The following is a 16,909-nucleotide window of genomic DNA, read 5'->3' on the forward strand; positions in this document are numbered from 1 at the left end:
AATTTGCTCCAGAAAACGTGTATAAGAAGTTGGGCAGCTAAAACTCAAGTTGTGTATTATACACGACCTGTTTAACAAGTTTATCTATATTTGAGTCGATTTTGGAAGTGACACCTCAAAAGTGGCTTTTTGACCAGCTTTTTTCAAAATAAAAAAATCCAAAAAATCAAAAGTTTCCCGTTTGTGTAGAAATTTTTGAAATTTGCACGAATCGCTGTATCTCTTCAAGAACTAACCCCCGGAGCGCAAATTCTACCATTTCCAGACGTTTTGGAACGAGAGTGACATCTCAAAAAACCACTCTTGAGGTGTTATTCTCAAAATCGGCTCAAATGTGGATAAACTCGTTGAACAGGTCGAGTGTAATACACAACTCGATTTTTAGCTGCCTAACTTCAAATTCACGCCTTCTGGAGCAAATTCAAAATTCTGGAGAAATTGAAAATCGCGCTGGAGGCTCCAGAATGGCTGGAAATGGTGAAATTTGGATTTGGGGCGTTTGTTTTGGACAAAATACGGCGATTCGCGTAAATTTCGAAAATTTCCACTCAAATGGGAAAATTTTGATTTTTTGGATTTTTTAATTTTGAAAAAAGCTGGTCAAAAAGCCACTTTTGAGGCGTCACTCTCAAAATCGGCTCAAATGTGGATAAACTCGTTAAACTGGTCGAGTGTAATATACAACTCGATTTTTAGCTGCCTAACTTCAAATTCACGCCTTCTGGAGCAAATTCAAAATTCTGGAGAAATTGAAAATCGCGCTGGAGGCTCCAGAATGGCTGGAAATTGTGAAATTTGGGTTTGGAGCGTTAGTTTTGGACAAAATACAGCGATTCGCGTAAATTTCAAAAATCTCCACACAAATGGGAAATTTTTGATTTTTAATTTTGAAAAAAGGTGGTCAAAAAGCCACTTTTGAGGTGTCCCTTTTAAAATTCGGCTCAAATGTGGATAAACTCGTTAAACAGGTCGAGTGTAATATACAACTCGATTTTTAGCTGTCTAACTTCATATTCACGCCTTCTGAAGCAAATTCAAAATTCTGGAGAAATTGAAAAATCGCACTGGAGGCTCCAGAATGGCTGGAAATTGTAAAATTTGGATTTGGGGTGTTAGTTTTGGACAAAATACAGCGATTCGCGCAAATTTCAAAAACTTTCTCGCAAACGGGAAATTTTAATTTTTTTGGATTTCTTAATATGAAAAAAGCTGGTCAAAAAACTACTCTTGGAGTGTCCCCTCCAGAATCGGCTCAAATGTGGATAAATTCGTTAAACAGGTCGAGTGTAATATACAACTCGATTTTTAGCTGCCTAACTTCTTATTCACGCCTTCTGGAGCAAATTCAAAATTCTCGAGAAATCGAAAAATCGCCCTGGAGGCTCCAGAATGGCTGGAAATGGTGAAATTTGAATTTGGGTAATTATATTAGTTTTGGGACTTATTTTGACCATTTTTATTGATCAAGTACGTACTTTTTTTAAAAAAGCATAAATCGCTAAAAACAGTCAATTTTGAATTTTCAAAAATTCGCCAAAATTCGAAAAATGAATTCGGGCAGCTGAAAATTTGGTTTGGGGGTTTTAGACTATGCTCTTTCCAAAAATCGCGGTCCCAGTTTATTATTGGTCGAAATTGGAATTTTTGGGCTCCATTTTCCAAAACTCACTCTCAAGGAACGCCTGCCCCCTATTGTCAAACATTCTTGGGTCTAGTCATTCTAAAACATTAACCCCCGCCCCCCCATCCCTCATTTCTTCCGATTGTGCTACTGAGAAAATCCAGAATACGATCTTCAAAAGCCAACTGAATTTTTCGAGCTGCACTTTTTTTTTGGGGGGGGGGGGATTTTTAATTACGTTCAAGCCAAATTCCATTTCTTGGGTACTTTTCGAGTGCCTGTTAATAAGTATATTCCTCAATAAAATTAATAACCGTGCACAGAATGATGATGAAGTTATGTAACATGATAATAATCGTGATTTTTTTACTTCCTTGGATGTCTGACGACGTGCACTATTCATTATTTCGGTTTTTTCGTTTGTTAATTAGTCGCCTGATATGATGACAATATTATTTAATCGATCAAATTTATTGAAATGATTTTCTATCTTCCTTGGATGTCTGAAAGTGTTATAATTCGTATCCAAAAAAATTATTACTGTGCACAGAATGATGATGAAATTATATAACATGATAATAATCATGATTTTTTTCACTTCCTTGGATGTCTGAAGATGTGCACTAGTAATTCAAATTCGTTAATTAATTAATTGGTCGTCTTATATATGATGAGATATTACATATTTAATTGATCAAATTTATCGAAATGATTTTTGTATTGAAATTATTGATAATCGTGCCCAAAATGATGATAAACTTACATTAACATGATAAAAATCATGATTTTCTTTCTTCCTTGGATGTCTGATACCGGGCACTCGATCTTATCACACCGTATTGTGCTTTTCGATGGTTAGAAAAAAGCCCCACCCCTCGCCCCCTCCTACTCTTACTCCTTAAATTTATCATTTTTTATACCTACCGAATATCTCTAAGTATTTGTCAATTTCTGACAATCTCGAAGTTTAAAAAAAAATCTTATTCTTGCGTATAGATTCGACAGCCACAACTACCGAATACGAGAGCGCGAATGAAAATGATAATTGCTCGAATCGCGTATCTACCAGCACCGATATTTGGTACGATTTCTCGTCGAGTGTGAAATCTGTGGTCAACGAAGCAGACCTATCAGCGGAGAGTTCGCTTAGCGAGGTTAGTCGACTAATTAATGGTATTTGCGAAAACTCTTCGTCAGGGTTTATAGCAGTACCAGAATGTTGCCAGCAATCACACCTCGAGTATCGCGTACCCGAACCCCAACTCCAACAGGAGACACATCACGATTTGAGTAACTTCGTTCAAGATACAGGAGCTAACTTGGTAGTACGAGAGAAAAGTCGAAACGACGACGAGTTCGTTAAAGAGAACTACGATCTGATTAGGAAATGGTATCGTCGATCCAAGAATGCCGGTGATATGAAAAAATACTCCGAACGTATCAAGAAGACCACCAAAAATAAACCTCTCCGAAGGAATGGAACGAATAAACGTCATTTACGTAGCAGTTGCAGGAAATCCAACTCGAACTCGGACGAATCCAATTCCATTCATCAGCAGAAAGATACTGCTGGATTTGATGGAATAGCCGAAGCATTAGCTAAAGCTCTAGAACATGTTTCTGTCATTCTTAAAAAGCCCGAAGCATCTGAGATCGTCAACTGCGAACAAATTATCCAAGACTCGTTCGACGGAAATCTGATTATTCTATGGAATCTGAGACTTGTAAACTTCTTGAACGATCGTCTCGAATACGCTGCTGTTTTTCAATTCAACTACGACAATGTTCACGTGTCTTACGAAGACGACTCGGATAACTCGAGAAAATTGCGAGAAACGTTTGTACGAAGATTCATGTCACAAGAATCGTACTGCGATGACTTGAACCGAGTCGTATTTCGGATCAAAAGTGCACCGAAAGGGTTACTTTACACGATCGAAATACCACGTGAGAATATCCTGCAGGATTTAGAAGGATTCGTCGTTGATTCGAAAATTAATCGAAATGATATTTCTGCGATAGAAAATTTCGTAAAGAAGATAGGTCCGTCGTCTTATGCTCAGGTATTGTGGAAGTATTGTTGGGAAACGTAACAAGCAGAATTTTTTGAGTGGTTTTTCATTTTACCAAATGGAGGTCGTATTTGATGTGTGAATTCAGTACCTATTGGTTTTAGTATCCTGGGTCTTCCAATTTGCTCCGGAATTTATTTCTAGTCCGTTTAGTCGGTTTGTTGAAGAATATCTGTCATAAAGTGCAGTTTTTTCATGTTGGAGATATTGGTATAGGCTTTTTATGTCTGAACCCCCCCCCCCGGCCAATTAGAAGAGTGCGTATTTCAATACTGTCGAACTTTCTTAAAATCAGTACAAATCCGATCTCCATTTTGAATGGTGATGGGGGAGGGGGGGGGGTCAAAAGAGTCCTCATAAATACAACAAAATGTTCAAACAAGAATAATTGTAGAGTTAAAATAGGAAGAGTTTTCAATCGTTTTACCCGGGGCTTTTTTTTGTAATCCCAAAGAAAATTTCAAAAATTTCAAAAAATTGCTGTCAAAACTGAAAAAAAATGAATTTGGGAAAAAATAAATTTGACAAAAAAAAATCTTATACTTAAGTTTTGTTATCAAACAAGACTTTTCTTTGTCCGAAACAAAAAAAAACTTTTTAGGAGGGCAAAGCAAAAATTAATGTTTTTGACGTTTTGACGAAAAACAAATTTTTCAGCTATTTTGTCGATTTGATAGATAATTTTTTATCAAAAAACCAGTTTCTGAGAATTTTGAGGGAAAAAACGAGTACTACTTTTCGTCTGCTCCTCAAATTGACACCTCTACAAAAATTGGGAATTTTTCGACAATGTTGGCCAAAACAGTGAAGTTTGAAAATTTTGGAAAAAAATTGACCATTTTTGACAACTTTGAGAATTTTGTCGAAATCGGACACTTTTTGAAAATTGTGCTAAAATTACCACTTTTTTAAAATTTTTGCAAAAAAAAAGAATTTTTTGGGAAATTTTGGCAAGAACAACAGTGTTTGACAATTTAGGCAAAAATTAACCATTCTTCAAGAATTTTTCCAAAAATGGCCACTTTGGCAAAAAAATGACACTTTTTGAAAATTGTGCTAAAATTGGACACATTTTGACAATTTTTTCAAAAAACAGGATTTCTTGGAAAATTTTGGCTAGAACAGTAGTGTTGATAATTTTGGGCAAAAATTGGCTCTTTTTGACAATTTTACAAAGTATGGACCCTTTTGGACAATTTTGTCAAAAAAAGACACGTTTTGACAATTTTTGCAAATACAAGATTTTTTTGAGACATTTTTGCAAGAACAACTGTGTTTGACAATTTTGGCAAAAATTGACTATTTTTTGACAATTTTTCAAAAAATGGACACTTTTTGATAATTGTGCTAAATGTTGACACATTTTGACAATTTTTGCAAAAACCAGATTTTCTTGGGAAATTTTGGCTAGAACAGTAGTGTTGATAATTTCGGGCAAAAATTGGCTCTTTTTGACTATTTTACCAAGTATGGACACTTTTGGATAATTTTGACCAAAAAAAAAAAAACTTTTGGGAGATTATGGTAAGAACAGTAATGTGTGTCAATTTTAGCAAAAATTTACCTTTTTTGACAATTGTGACAGAAATGGACACTTTCAAACAATTTTGACAAAACTGGACACTTTTTGAAAGTTCTTATGCTAAAATTGTACACTTTTCGACAATTTTTTGAGAAATTATGGCAACTTTACCAAAAATGGACAAGTTTTGACAATTTTTGCAAAAACAAGTTTTTTTTGGGAAATTTTGGCAAGAACAACAACGCTTGACAATTTTGGCAAAAATGGCCACATTTTGACACTTTTGGCCAAAAAAGAACACATTTTGACAAAAAAGCCACATTTTGACACTTTTGGCAAAAAAAAGGACACTTTTTGAAATTTGTGCTGAAAATGGACACTTTTTGACAACTTTTCCAAAAACAAGATGTTTTTGGGAACTCTTGGCAAGAACAGTAATTTTTGACAATTTTGGAAAAAATTGACCTTTTTGGACAGTTTTGAACAATTTTGACAAAAGTGGACGCATTTTTGAAAATTGTGCTAAAAATGAGCGGTTTTTTCAGAAACAAATTTTTTTGGGAAATTTTGGCTAGAACAGTAGTGTTTGACAATTTTGGCAAAAATTAATCCTTTTTGATAATTTTACCAGAGATGGACACTTTTGCACAACTTTGGCAAAAATTTACCTTTCTTGGCAATTTCACTAAACATGGATACATTTTGGACAATTTTGACAAAAGTGGACACTTTTTGACAACAGTGCTAAAAATGAATACCCTTTGAAAGAATACATTTTTCAAACGTCAGGTTAAATTTGGAAAACTAATTAAAATAGAAACAAAATAAATCTGGACATAACCTTCATCCAAGTTGATGTTACCATATCTGATGAGGTCCAACTTTTGATCGAATTAGATTTGATCAGGCCTATTTGATGAAATCAGATTTGATCTGATCCTGACATACCTCGCATTCAATTTGATCAGTTGAAATCTGATCAAATAAAGGTTTTGACGGTGTCACATTTGTTCAGACTTGATCAGATCCAATTCGGGAAACTAGATTACATCCGGTCAGAACTTGATAGATGTTATCAGATCAGTTTGATCAAATCAGATAAGATCTGATCAGATATAGACATTCCTTGCATCTGATTTGATCTGACAACTTGACAAGATTGAATCAAATCAGAGTTTTGATCAGATTTTGTTCAGGTCTGATCCAATTTAGTGGGAGAAGCCTGACCATAATCAGTTCTGAGTAGATGTGATCATCAGAGCAGTTGAGATCACATCAGATCAGATCCGCACATTTTCTGGATTCAATTCAATTTTATCTGCCGAGGTTGAAGTCTCGTTCAGATTAGATTTGTTCAGACTTGATCAGATCAGAATCTCAGATGTGATCAGATCGAAGTTTTCATCGGATTAGATTTGTTCATGCCTGATTACATCCGTGGAAACCTGATTTGATCTGAGCATGCCAGATCAGATCCAAATGTTGATCTGGTCAGACCGTTGATTCAGAAAATGTCTTGTTCTGTTCTGTTCTGATCTGATCTGATCTGTTCTGATCTGATCTGATCTGATCTGATCTAGTCTAATCAGATCAGAATAGATCAAACTCGTCTAATCACTTAATCAGGTACAGCTATATCTAATCAGGTCTGATTTCATCTGTTCAGATAAGCGTCGGTCTGTCATATTCAATCAGACCTACTCAGGGTCTGATGTGATCAGACCAGATCAGGTCCAGATGTTGATCTATTCAGACCTTTGATTCAGAAAATCTCTTGTCCTGTTCTGATTTGATCTAACCTAATCAGAATGCACTAAACGTGTCTAATCAGGTAAAGTCATATCTAATCAGATCTTATCACTTTGTTCTGCGTAGATGTGATTTTCGCTGTTCAGATAAGCTCGAGTTTGATCATATTTAATCAGATTTTACTCAGGTATGGTCATTTTAGGGATTTGATCAGGCTAAATCTATGAATTTCTCAATCTCATTTTGATTTAACCCGATGAAATGAAATCAAAGTTTTGATCGGATTAGAACCGGTTCTTAACTGATCATATCCAATACAGAAAACTTGAGTTGATCTGATCAGGTCCGGATGTTCCCTGAATCCAGTTCGATCAGACCAGATTTAATCAGGTCAGAGTTTTGATTGGATCACACGGCCTCAGGAGGGATGATTAGACTTGATCAGATCAGGAAAATAATTGATCGTTTCTGATTTGATCTGCATTCACTCATCTGAATCGATTTAGTCACATGTATCTAAAGAAAAGTATTAAGATCTGGTTGAATCCCATCAGACCAGTTCAGATGTTTTTCATCTGATCTGATCTGATCTAATCAGATCAGGAAATTCTCAGGATCCTCAGATCTGATCAGCTTTGATCAGATCAGATTCAGTTATTTTTCATCTACGGTAAAGTAATCAAACCTTATCAGATCCAATCATTTATTTCAGCTCAGCTGAAAATCCCACCCACCCCCCTCCCCACCTCTTTTTAGGATTAGTAGGAAGTGAGTGAATGGAGAATCCAATAATTTAAGCTACCAGAAAATTGGTTTTCAGATAATTTTGGATGGATCACTTGAGTGGTGTAGAGAGTGGGTTTTCATTTTTTCAATGATTCTGGCCTCCTGTCCATTATTGCGATTGTCAAATTTTACGTCCCTCCCCCTCCTTTCACCCCCTTCCCACGTCGACCCAAATTGCCTGCTTTGAGTCTTGTCGAAAGGAAGAAATTCTGATTCACTGAGCAAAATTGGAAGATCTTGCGTCAAAACCTTTGTAACTGAATTGATTCACATACCAATAGAATGACCCAGTGTTTATTACACACTCATACACAAATTAACCGTGAGTAGTTGTTTGCTGATTTGTTTGTCAAATTACCTGAGAATGTTGAAATGGAATTACTCGTACTCGTATGTATGTACTTCTCTAGTGTTTCCCAAACTATCCAAAAAACTGTTCCATTCGACAAAGTCTGTTATAAAATCACCCTTCTTACCTTGGCTGAAGATCCAAAGAACACTCACGTTCTTGAGAATACATCTGTGACAGCGTTTCTTCTTCTGTAGTTTTCATAACCATCGAATTTTTCGCACATTTTACCAGCTAGTAGTTGTATTTTTGTTTAACCGCGAAGGAAAACCGATCAGAATTGACTGTCTGCTCGATTCAAAACTAGGTAGACGTGTTCTGTAGTTTTTCCTTTTTGTTTTTTATTTTCTCTTGAACTTATTCATGATTAACCTTTTTTTTTTTTTTACTTCGCATGTTTTTCTTTTGTTTTGTTTTTCTATTCTACTTCTATGTTAGATTTGATCGATTTAATTTTATTTTATCGAATATCTACTCTACTCGTAATGCCGAGGTTTAAACGTCCTTGTGTTTTGTTTCAGCCCAAGCACCAGTTCAATCACGAACACGCCACCAAACGAATTATGAATTGTAGTAAAGAAAACATTAGCGAGGCCGGACCGGCGACCGCAGCCGATATTGATAATATTAATAATGTAAATGTACCATGTAAGTATTTATTAATTCTCGTATACCATACCCTATACTTTTGACAGTGAACTTGAACAACGACACGTTTATCTACGAGTACGAGTATACCTATTACCTTTATTGTTTTTCGTTTCAGTTTTAAACGATTCTTCGGAATTGGATTTCATATCAAAAGCCGGAGGTACTGGATTAGTAGCTGAGACTTTACGTAAACAATCGTTGTACGTTAAATTCGATCCTTTAGTGTCTCAAGAAGTGAATTCCAGCATTAACGATAATACCCTTAAGTTCGATGATTCCAGTATTGCGAATAACACTCTTACTGCGGCTGTTAATAATCTAAATTTAGAGTAAGTATTTTTTTTTCTCGTTTGCTGATGATTGAATTTTTGATTATTTATGAAGTTAATCATTGTGCGTTTTGTTTCTGATTTTATCTAGTACTTCTCAAGAGAATCATACGTCTGCTGAAGTTACCACCGAGTCGCTAAAATTAAACGAAAGCAGCGTTGGCAAACTTATCTCGGTCACGCCAGTTAAATCTCCTAGAAAAGTGAGTCTTGTTTTTATCTTAAAAACTTTTTTCGGTTCAATTTACATTACTTTATGGATTTTTTTACCCCTTTGAATTCAGAATACCCCCAAGTCATCGCCCAGGTATGCGGATATCGATCCCGACGATGTATCTAAACTGCAAAGTTTATTATTGAAGCAGATGAAAAGAGAAGAAGCCTTCAAAGTAAATATTATCGAAGATTTTATTCTTGGAAATGAAATTTTCATCTTTATTTCAATGTTGCTGTGTTTTCGTTTCTAGGAAGAAATAGACTCGTTGAAATTAGAAAACGAACAAGTACTGAAAAAACTACAAAATTCGGAGCAAGAAATTAGTAATTTGAAATCCGTTCTCGAAGCTGTGCAAGAAAACGAGAAAAAATTAAAAAACGAATTAATGGAAAGGATAAAAAGCAAACAACAATTAAGGTACTTATTGATTTCGAGTGTGACTTTTTATCAGCCACTTAAATACTTAAGGCGTGAAAGTTGGCGATATCTTTATTGATTAGCATCTTATATAGGTTGGGGATGGGAGGGAGGGAGGGAGGGAGGGGGTAGTTTTAAATTTAAATAATCCACAGACCACAGAGTAGTCTTGGGTGATAATGTCAGTCGCTGAATCCGAAAATTCTGAACATTTTTGAAGTTATCTGAATTAAATTATTGTCCAGTTGTAAGGGTGGGGGGGGGGAGCTAAAATCATAGTGTAGAATAGACAAAATTTTGGCTTTTTGTGTTTCCTCTCATTTTTTTTTTTTTTTGAAATCCCAAAGGCTTTTCCTGCGCTATCTAATTTCAAATTTGGGGGGAGGGGGGATGAATTTCTTGAGGAATTGATTTTCATGAAAATTAACGCCTTTGAGGGGTAAGAGAGAAAGCATTTTTCACGCTTATAAATAAAAGCCACGTAGATTTTTCAGTCTGGAGATTTGTTTGGTCTCAAGATATTTTGACATTGAGATTTTTTGATAATTTCATGGCTTCAATATTTTTTGGAATCAGATTGCAGATTTTTTTCTCTCGAAATTTTCTGATCATGAGATTTTTTAGTCTAAGAATTTTTCAATCATGAAATTTTTTGTCATTAAGTTTAAGTTTTTTTAGCCTGAGAATTTTTCTGCCCAAAAGTTTTCAACGAATTTTAGTCTCAAGATTTTTGATCCCAAAATGTTCCAATCTGGAGATTTGTTTGGTCTTGAGATTTTTGACATTGGGATTTTTTGAAAATTTCATCTCGAGATTTTTGGCTTCAATATTTTTTGGAATCAGATTGCAGATATTTTCTCTCGAAATTTTTTAGTCTGTTAATTTTTCAATAATGCATTTTTTTTGGTCTCGAGATTTTTTGGTCCTCATTTTTTTGGAATCAAGATTTTTTTGTATCAGGATTTTCCTCCCCAAAAACCTTTTATTCTTCAGATTTTCCAGCATCAAGATTATTAGTCTCGAGATGTATTGGTCTCAATATTTTTTAGCTGTCATATTTTCAGTTCCGATATTTTTAGATTTTTTTCTCTCAAAATGTTTTGATTTTCGCTCAAGATTTCTTGGTTTGGAGATTTTTCAAGTTCAAGATCTTTCGATTTCGATATTTCGTGGTCTCTCTCAAAATTTTTCACGTATCAAGATTTAAGATTTTTTGCCTTTAAGTTTTTCTGGGGATGCTTTTGATCTGAAGATTTTTTGGTACTTATATCTTTCAAGCTCAAACCTCAACCTCAAGATTTTTTTGTTCTTGAGATTTTTTTTATTTCAAGATCTTTCAGTCTCACGATCATTTGATTTGGGTTTCTTTTCTTGGTCTTAAGATCTCTTAGAATAAAATTTTTTTAGTCTGGAGATTTTTTGGTCTCAAGATCTTTCAATAACAAGATTTTTCTTTCTCGAGATTTTTTGCTCTTGAGATTTCTTCCAATCTCAACGTTTCTTTATTTTGAAATCTTTCAAGCTCAAACTTTTCTGAATTTCAAGATTTTCTGGTCTTAAAATCTTTCAACCTCGAGGTTTCTTGATTTTAAAATATTTCAGACTCAAACTTTCGTTAGTCTCAGAATTTTCTGGATTTAAAATCTTGCAAGTAAGTTTTTTTTGGGTTTGAGATTTCTCAAAACTCAAAATTTTTCAATCTCCAAATTTTTTGGTCTCGAGATCTGTCAATCGCCAAGATTTTTCCATCTTGAGATTTTCGGTCTTGAGAGTTTTTTTTTTTTACTTTTCGGCCTCAAGATTTCTTTAGTCTCTAGATGTTTTGCTCTGGAGATTTTTAGGTGTTGAGATTTGTTTAAGTATTATGGTTTCTGGGTTTCAAAATTTTTTGATTTTATGATTTTTGAGACTAAAAATTTCTTTGCTTCAAGATTTTTTGTCGTTGAGATCTTTCAGGCTCAGAATTTCTCAGCCTCAAGATATTTCAGCCACTAAATTTTTCAATTTCAAAATTTTATGTTTTGAAATTGCTCAGTCTTAAGAGTTTTTTGGTCAGAGGAGTTGGAATTTTTCAAAATCAAATTTTTTCAGTATCAAGATTTTTGTTCACAAACTTTCCAGTTTCAATAATTTTCCATCTCTAGATTTTTTTAGTCTCAAGATTTCTCTGATCTCAAGATTGTTCATTCTCTAAATTTCCTGGTGTCAGGGTTTTCAATTCTAAGATTTTTTTTAGCGAGTTTTTGATCTCGAAATTTTTTAATTTTGAGAGTTTTTAATTTTAGGAATTTTTTTGTTTTATGGAATGATTATTTGGTATCAAGATTTTTTTAACTCAAAATCTTTTAATTCACTTCGGTGTTGAAATTTCTTGGTCTTGAGATCCACACTCAAAATTTATCCTCTTCAAGATTTGTTGATCTTAAGATCTTCCAATCTCAAGATTTCTTTAAACCGTTTTTCATATCACGAGATTTCTTTATTTTGAAATTTTTCAAGTTTAAACTTTTCTGAATTTCAAGATTTTCTGGTCTCAAAATCTTTCAACCTCGAGGTTTCTTGATTTTAAAATATTTCAGACTCAAACTTTTGTTAAGAGGATACCCGATTTTGCTTCGGGGGAGGAGGGTGGGGAGTAGAAATCTTGAAAAAAATGTTCAAGTCATGTGATGTATCGAAAAGTATGTTTTCGAAGATGCTGAGCGCGAATTTGATCTCATTTTTTTGATCTGACTTACTCCACACCCCCAAACCCCCTTATGAATATTTATTATGTCATGCGATGTATCAAATAATACGTTTTCAAGGGTCCTGATCTCCTGAACTCGAATATGGTACAATTTTTTTAATCTGATCCCTTTCACATCCTTCAATTCCCCTTCAATTTGAAATTTTAAAATCATTTTTGAAAAAATTTTTGATTTTTAAATTCATTTTTAAAAAATTGTGCGATGTTATTGTTTTTGATATTTTTGCAATCTACCTGAATTATTTTTTGAATTTGCTAAGAATCGATTGTCTGGCAATTTTTTGATAGATTATCAATTTTCAAACGTTTTTTGGGATATTTTTTAAAAATGGGATTCTGAGTCACTTTCAGATGATGTTTCGAAATGTCAGTTTTAAAGTAATTCTTGTCTCATTTTTGGAATATTTTCTGACGATTCTGAATCAATTTGAAAACAATTTCGTGTATTTTGGTTTACAGATTTTTTTTTTGTTTTCGAGATGATTTTTGAAAAATTTTTGAACTTGAAAATAATTATTTATTAACGATTTTGATCATTTTTTTTTTCTTCTTTTCGAATTTACGAATCATTTCCTTGAAAAATTGGAAAGTTTTTATAACTTCGCCGGAAATTTTGAAAACATTTTTGAATTTCTGATCAATTTTTAATATGAAAAGATTTCATATACTTTTGAATAAATTTCTGAACGACTCTGGGGTAATTTTATTGATATAAAAAACCAATTTTAATATAGATTTCAACTTTTTTTACACTTTTAAATGAATTTCTGAATTTTTTTACGATAACTTCGAAAATTATTTACAAAAAATTTTACCAATATAAAATTTTCAGTTGATTTTCCGAAGAAAATGAAAATGATTTCTGATTTTTTTTAATGAATTTTCAGTAATGATAGGTTTTTTTGACAATTGTGAATCTGAATGGGGTTTCGAACGATTTAGAGATGAATTTTCGATTCAGAATCAACATTTGATTGACAATATTTTGAGTCCATTTATTCGCAGTTTACTGCATGATTTTTGAAAGCGTATTTTACATTTTCAATTTTTTTACTCTAAAGTAAGAATAAAAGAACTTCATAGATTTGAGGTCACCGAGTCCAGATGATAATTTTTTTGTGCGAATTCGACTCGTCAGTGTCTTTCTAGCTCTCTATTTTCAAAAAAAAACTGAGTACTTATTAATTTTGAACTCAGTCACCTCGAATCGTAAAATTCGACATTTCACTCCTAATTTCATCATTTTTCCAGTTTTTTTTTTTTTTTCAAAAAAAATACTGGATATTAATAAGTTGAATCTTGGAAATGAATCAATATTTGAACTCAGTCAGCTCGAATTTGTAAAATTCAATATTTCACATTGAATTTTTATCATTTTCCCATATTTTTTTTTTTTTTAAATTGGGAGACTGATTAGACACTGAAAAATCATATGCAAAAACTGAATCAACTTTTATGCCCAATTTTTCATTTTTTTGGTATTTTCATAATATTTTAGGGCACTGATGAAGTCTCAGAGTGATCGGATTCAAAAAATAAGTCGACATTCGATTTCTGATACGTCGAGGTTTTTTTTCAAGTTTATTTGAAAAAATCGAAGAATCTCGTGCCTTCTACCTCTTCATCCATTTCTCAAAGGGTATTAAGATGCCATTTAGCCAAGTTTTTACAATTTATCTTGAGAATTGAGCCTTCAAAGTCTGGGTAGATCTCTAAAAAAAATCGCAAATACGTAAAAATTACGATCCCCACCCTCGTCCTTCTCAACCCCTGGTTATGTTGTGATTGATAAACTGCTTGAATTTTTTCAAGGTCACAAAATACGCGTGAAGCTCCTCTTTCCCCTCCTCCTCCTCCTCCTTTCTCCTCTCAGAGTAGAATTTTGAAAAACATAATCACTAATCAGTATATGGTACAAATTGAAAGTTCTCATTGAATAATTTGGAAAATTGCTCCGAAGACCAGTCTTTTTTACTCTCTGTTTAACCAGCCAATTTTCAAAACAGAATCTCAAGGTCACATGGGCTTTAAATTATCGCCTCCCCCTCCCCCTCAGTTAGCTAAGCGAATTGAAAGATGAACTAGCAATGTTTTTGCAGTCCTGTCAAATTTGCTATTCTCTCATAAATCGATTTTCTGCGAAGAAATAGGTCTCAGAATAATGGAAAAATCGAAAAATACGATTTTGTAAAATTGCATCCCTGCAATTAAAATTTAATTTTTCCAATTTTGAAGGTCTTGAAAATTTTAAACCTCTGAAATTCGATATTAAGGAACCTGAAATGTTTACTTCGCACTTGATTTGCTTGGTTCGTGAAATTGGGGTTTTATTTTTTCAAAAAACTGTGCCAAAAATTAGCTAAAAAATGTTATCTTTAACTCGAGACAAGTCGTTGCCAATTTATTACCAACTGTCGTCTCAAAATAATTAATTCACGATTTTTTATTTTTTTTATTTCGCAAATAGCCTTATTATGGAAGAATATGAAAAAACCATGTCTCAAATGGTGAGTAAACGAGACGAAGAGAAGAAAGAGCACGATGCTATTATTAAGAAAATCGAAGCCGAACGGGACAGCACGTTGCAGCATTTAAATAATTTAGAAAACGCTTTTAACGATATTCATCAGTAAGTTATGATGTCACTTACCTTGTATGCTTATTTTGCTATCGTTTATTCATTATTTTCCAAACTTGTAGAAAATACGAACGAGGCAAAGCAGTTAACGAAGCGCTCAAAAAGAACGAAGATTTGCTCAAGAAAAATCTGAGCGATTACGAACAAACTGTTAAAACTGTAGAAAATAAATACGAATTGTTGAAATCGCACGCGACGTCACAGCTCGAAAAGTAAGCAATCTGGCATATTTTATTCGATCTTTTCTCTGCCTCGTATTATAATTGGATCTTTTCCTTTTTTTTTTTTTTAGAGCCAATCAAGAACTAGAACTAATAACGCAATCGTACGAAAAAGAACAGGCCAAGATGAAAGCCATGTTGAAAAAATCCGAAATCCAAATCAGCTCGTTGCAGAACGCCCTCGAACGTAAATCAAAAGAGAACCAAGAACTGACCGCTATTTGCGACGAATTGATCGTTAAACTATCTACGCATTCCAATTCTTAAAAAGAACCGATCAAAAAAATGAAAAAGAAGAGGAAGACAAGAAAACTAAGCAAAAAAAACCCTCTGTTAAGTTATTTTTCGCGTTTAAATGTCGTATTAATAATTTATTTAAACCCTGCCTGGTCTCGTCGAGTAACCAGTATGGTTCTCGATTTGTCTCGATTGAATCCAAAGATTAAGTATTGAATTTTCTCAAACGACGCGTGCAATATTATTTTTCTATATTAGGAGCTTGATTTTTAGTTGTTTTCTTTTTTCTTTTCGTTCGGCGACGTTAAGAAATTGAAAAGAGTGTGAGAGGGATACGATTTGTTGACGAATTTCTCCGCCATAGAGGACGATTCGATGCCTCGATGGAGTTATCATGAGGCAGCTATCGGTATGCTGATTGGATCGAGCATTCGGTTACGAATACGTTAATATAGTATAGATAATTTATACTGTGTATAAAAAAATAACACTTTACCTAATACTTTTTTATATATTGTTTTTTTTTCATTTCTCGCAACGTGTATTATTTTTTTCAACGCAGAATTTTTGTCGTATTAAGAAACTTTTTTCCAAGAGTGATTGAAGTGGAATTAAACAGAGCAGTGGATCGAATTGGATACGATCAGGAAAGTTGCCCCCGCTCGTGATTATACATTAGTAAATTATTGGAGTTCGTTTTGTATATGTAATTGGTTGATTATGCTGTTCTTTTTTTTCCCCTCATTTATATTTTGAATTTTAAATGTTACTTCAGTCGCTTTTACCTATTTATTCGCTGTTACGTGATACCTTTTGTTGTCACATTTGATAAATAAACGTTTACTATTCGTCTTATGCGAGTGATTTTTGAAATTAGTTTTTTTGTTCATCGTTGGAAAAATGAATTTCCAATGGCCAACAAATAGGCGCAAATCGTGCTCAATTTCTTCGATTTATTTATTTATTTATTTTCTTTAATTTAAAATTGAAAAACGTATTTAGGAAATTTGAAAGGTTATAGGTACCTTACAAAGTAAAAACTTGTTTAATTTTTAGCTCGATCTTTCCTAGAACAGAGTAAAAACTCAGGCTTGTTGGTAGGTGGGTCATTCCATTTCAATTCGACCAAAAAAATGCGATTTTGAAAGTCATGTCTTTAGATTTCGCTCAAATTTTTTTACAATATTTTCCCACCCAGTAAGTAAGAAACCAGCAATCAGTTTGGTCCCAGCCCACTCAGTGGGAGGGGGAGGGGTACAGTTAATTTCACATTGTCTCGAGGTACTCAACTTCAGCAGCGCATTCCTCCAAAACTGTGATACTTTGATCAAAACTTATTTCAAAGTTCAAA

General features: G+C 33.6%; 2 protein-coding genes across 4 annotated transcripts in view; one reads left to right on the forward strand and one right to left on the reverse strand.

The window, feature by feature from the left end:
• The window catches only part of Rcd1 (Reduction in Cnn dots 1), a 21,078-nt gene extending 12,454 nt beyond the window's left edge, over window positions 1-8,624 (reverse strand). Inside the window, exon 1 of the mRNA XM_065355054.1 lies at window positions 8,227-8,624. The gene's annotated coding sequence lies outside the window, so the exon portion shown is untranslated. The remainder of the gene's footprint in view (window positions 1-8,226) is intronic.
• The window catches only part of tacc (transforming acidic coiled-coil protein), a 21,130-nt gene extending 4,717 nt beyond the window's left edge, over window positions 1-16,413 (forward strand). For all 3 annotated transcript variants that reach the window (XM_065355081.1, XM_065355073.1, XM_065355065.1), the window contains 9 exons: window positions 2,618-2,775; window positions 8,621-8,747; window positions 8,866-9,079; window positions 9,171-9,282; window positions 9,364-9,468; window positions 9,547-9,713; window positions 14,930-15,091; window positions 15,163-15,312; window positions 15,393-16,413. In XM_065355081.1, coding sequence (XP_065211153.1) covers window positions 2,618-2,775; window positions 8,621-8,747; window positions 8,866-9,079; window positions 9,171-9,282; window positions 9,364-9,468; window positions 9,547-9,713; window positions 14,930-15,091; window positions 15,163-15,312; window positions 15,393-15,588 — 1,391 coding nt within the window. In that variant the 3' untranslated portion in view covers window positions 15,589-16,413. The remainder of the gene's footprint in view (window positions 1-2,617; window positions 2,776-8,620; window positions 8,748-8,865; window positions 9,080-9,170; window positions 9,283-9,363; window positions 9,469-9,546; window positions 9,714-14,929; window positions 15,092-15,162; window positions 15,313-15,392) is intronic.
• The last annotated feature ends 496 nt before the right edge of the window (window positions 16,414-16,909 follow it).

This window comes from Planococcus citri, chromosome 1 (genome assembly GCF_950023065.1).
Source record: "Planococcus citri chromosome 1, ihPlaCitr1.1, whole genome shotgun sequence".
In the NCBI taxonomy this organism is placed as follows: domain Eukaryota; kingdom Metazoa; phylum Arthropoda; class Insecta; order Hemiptera; family Pseudococcidae; genus Planococcus; species Planococcus citri.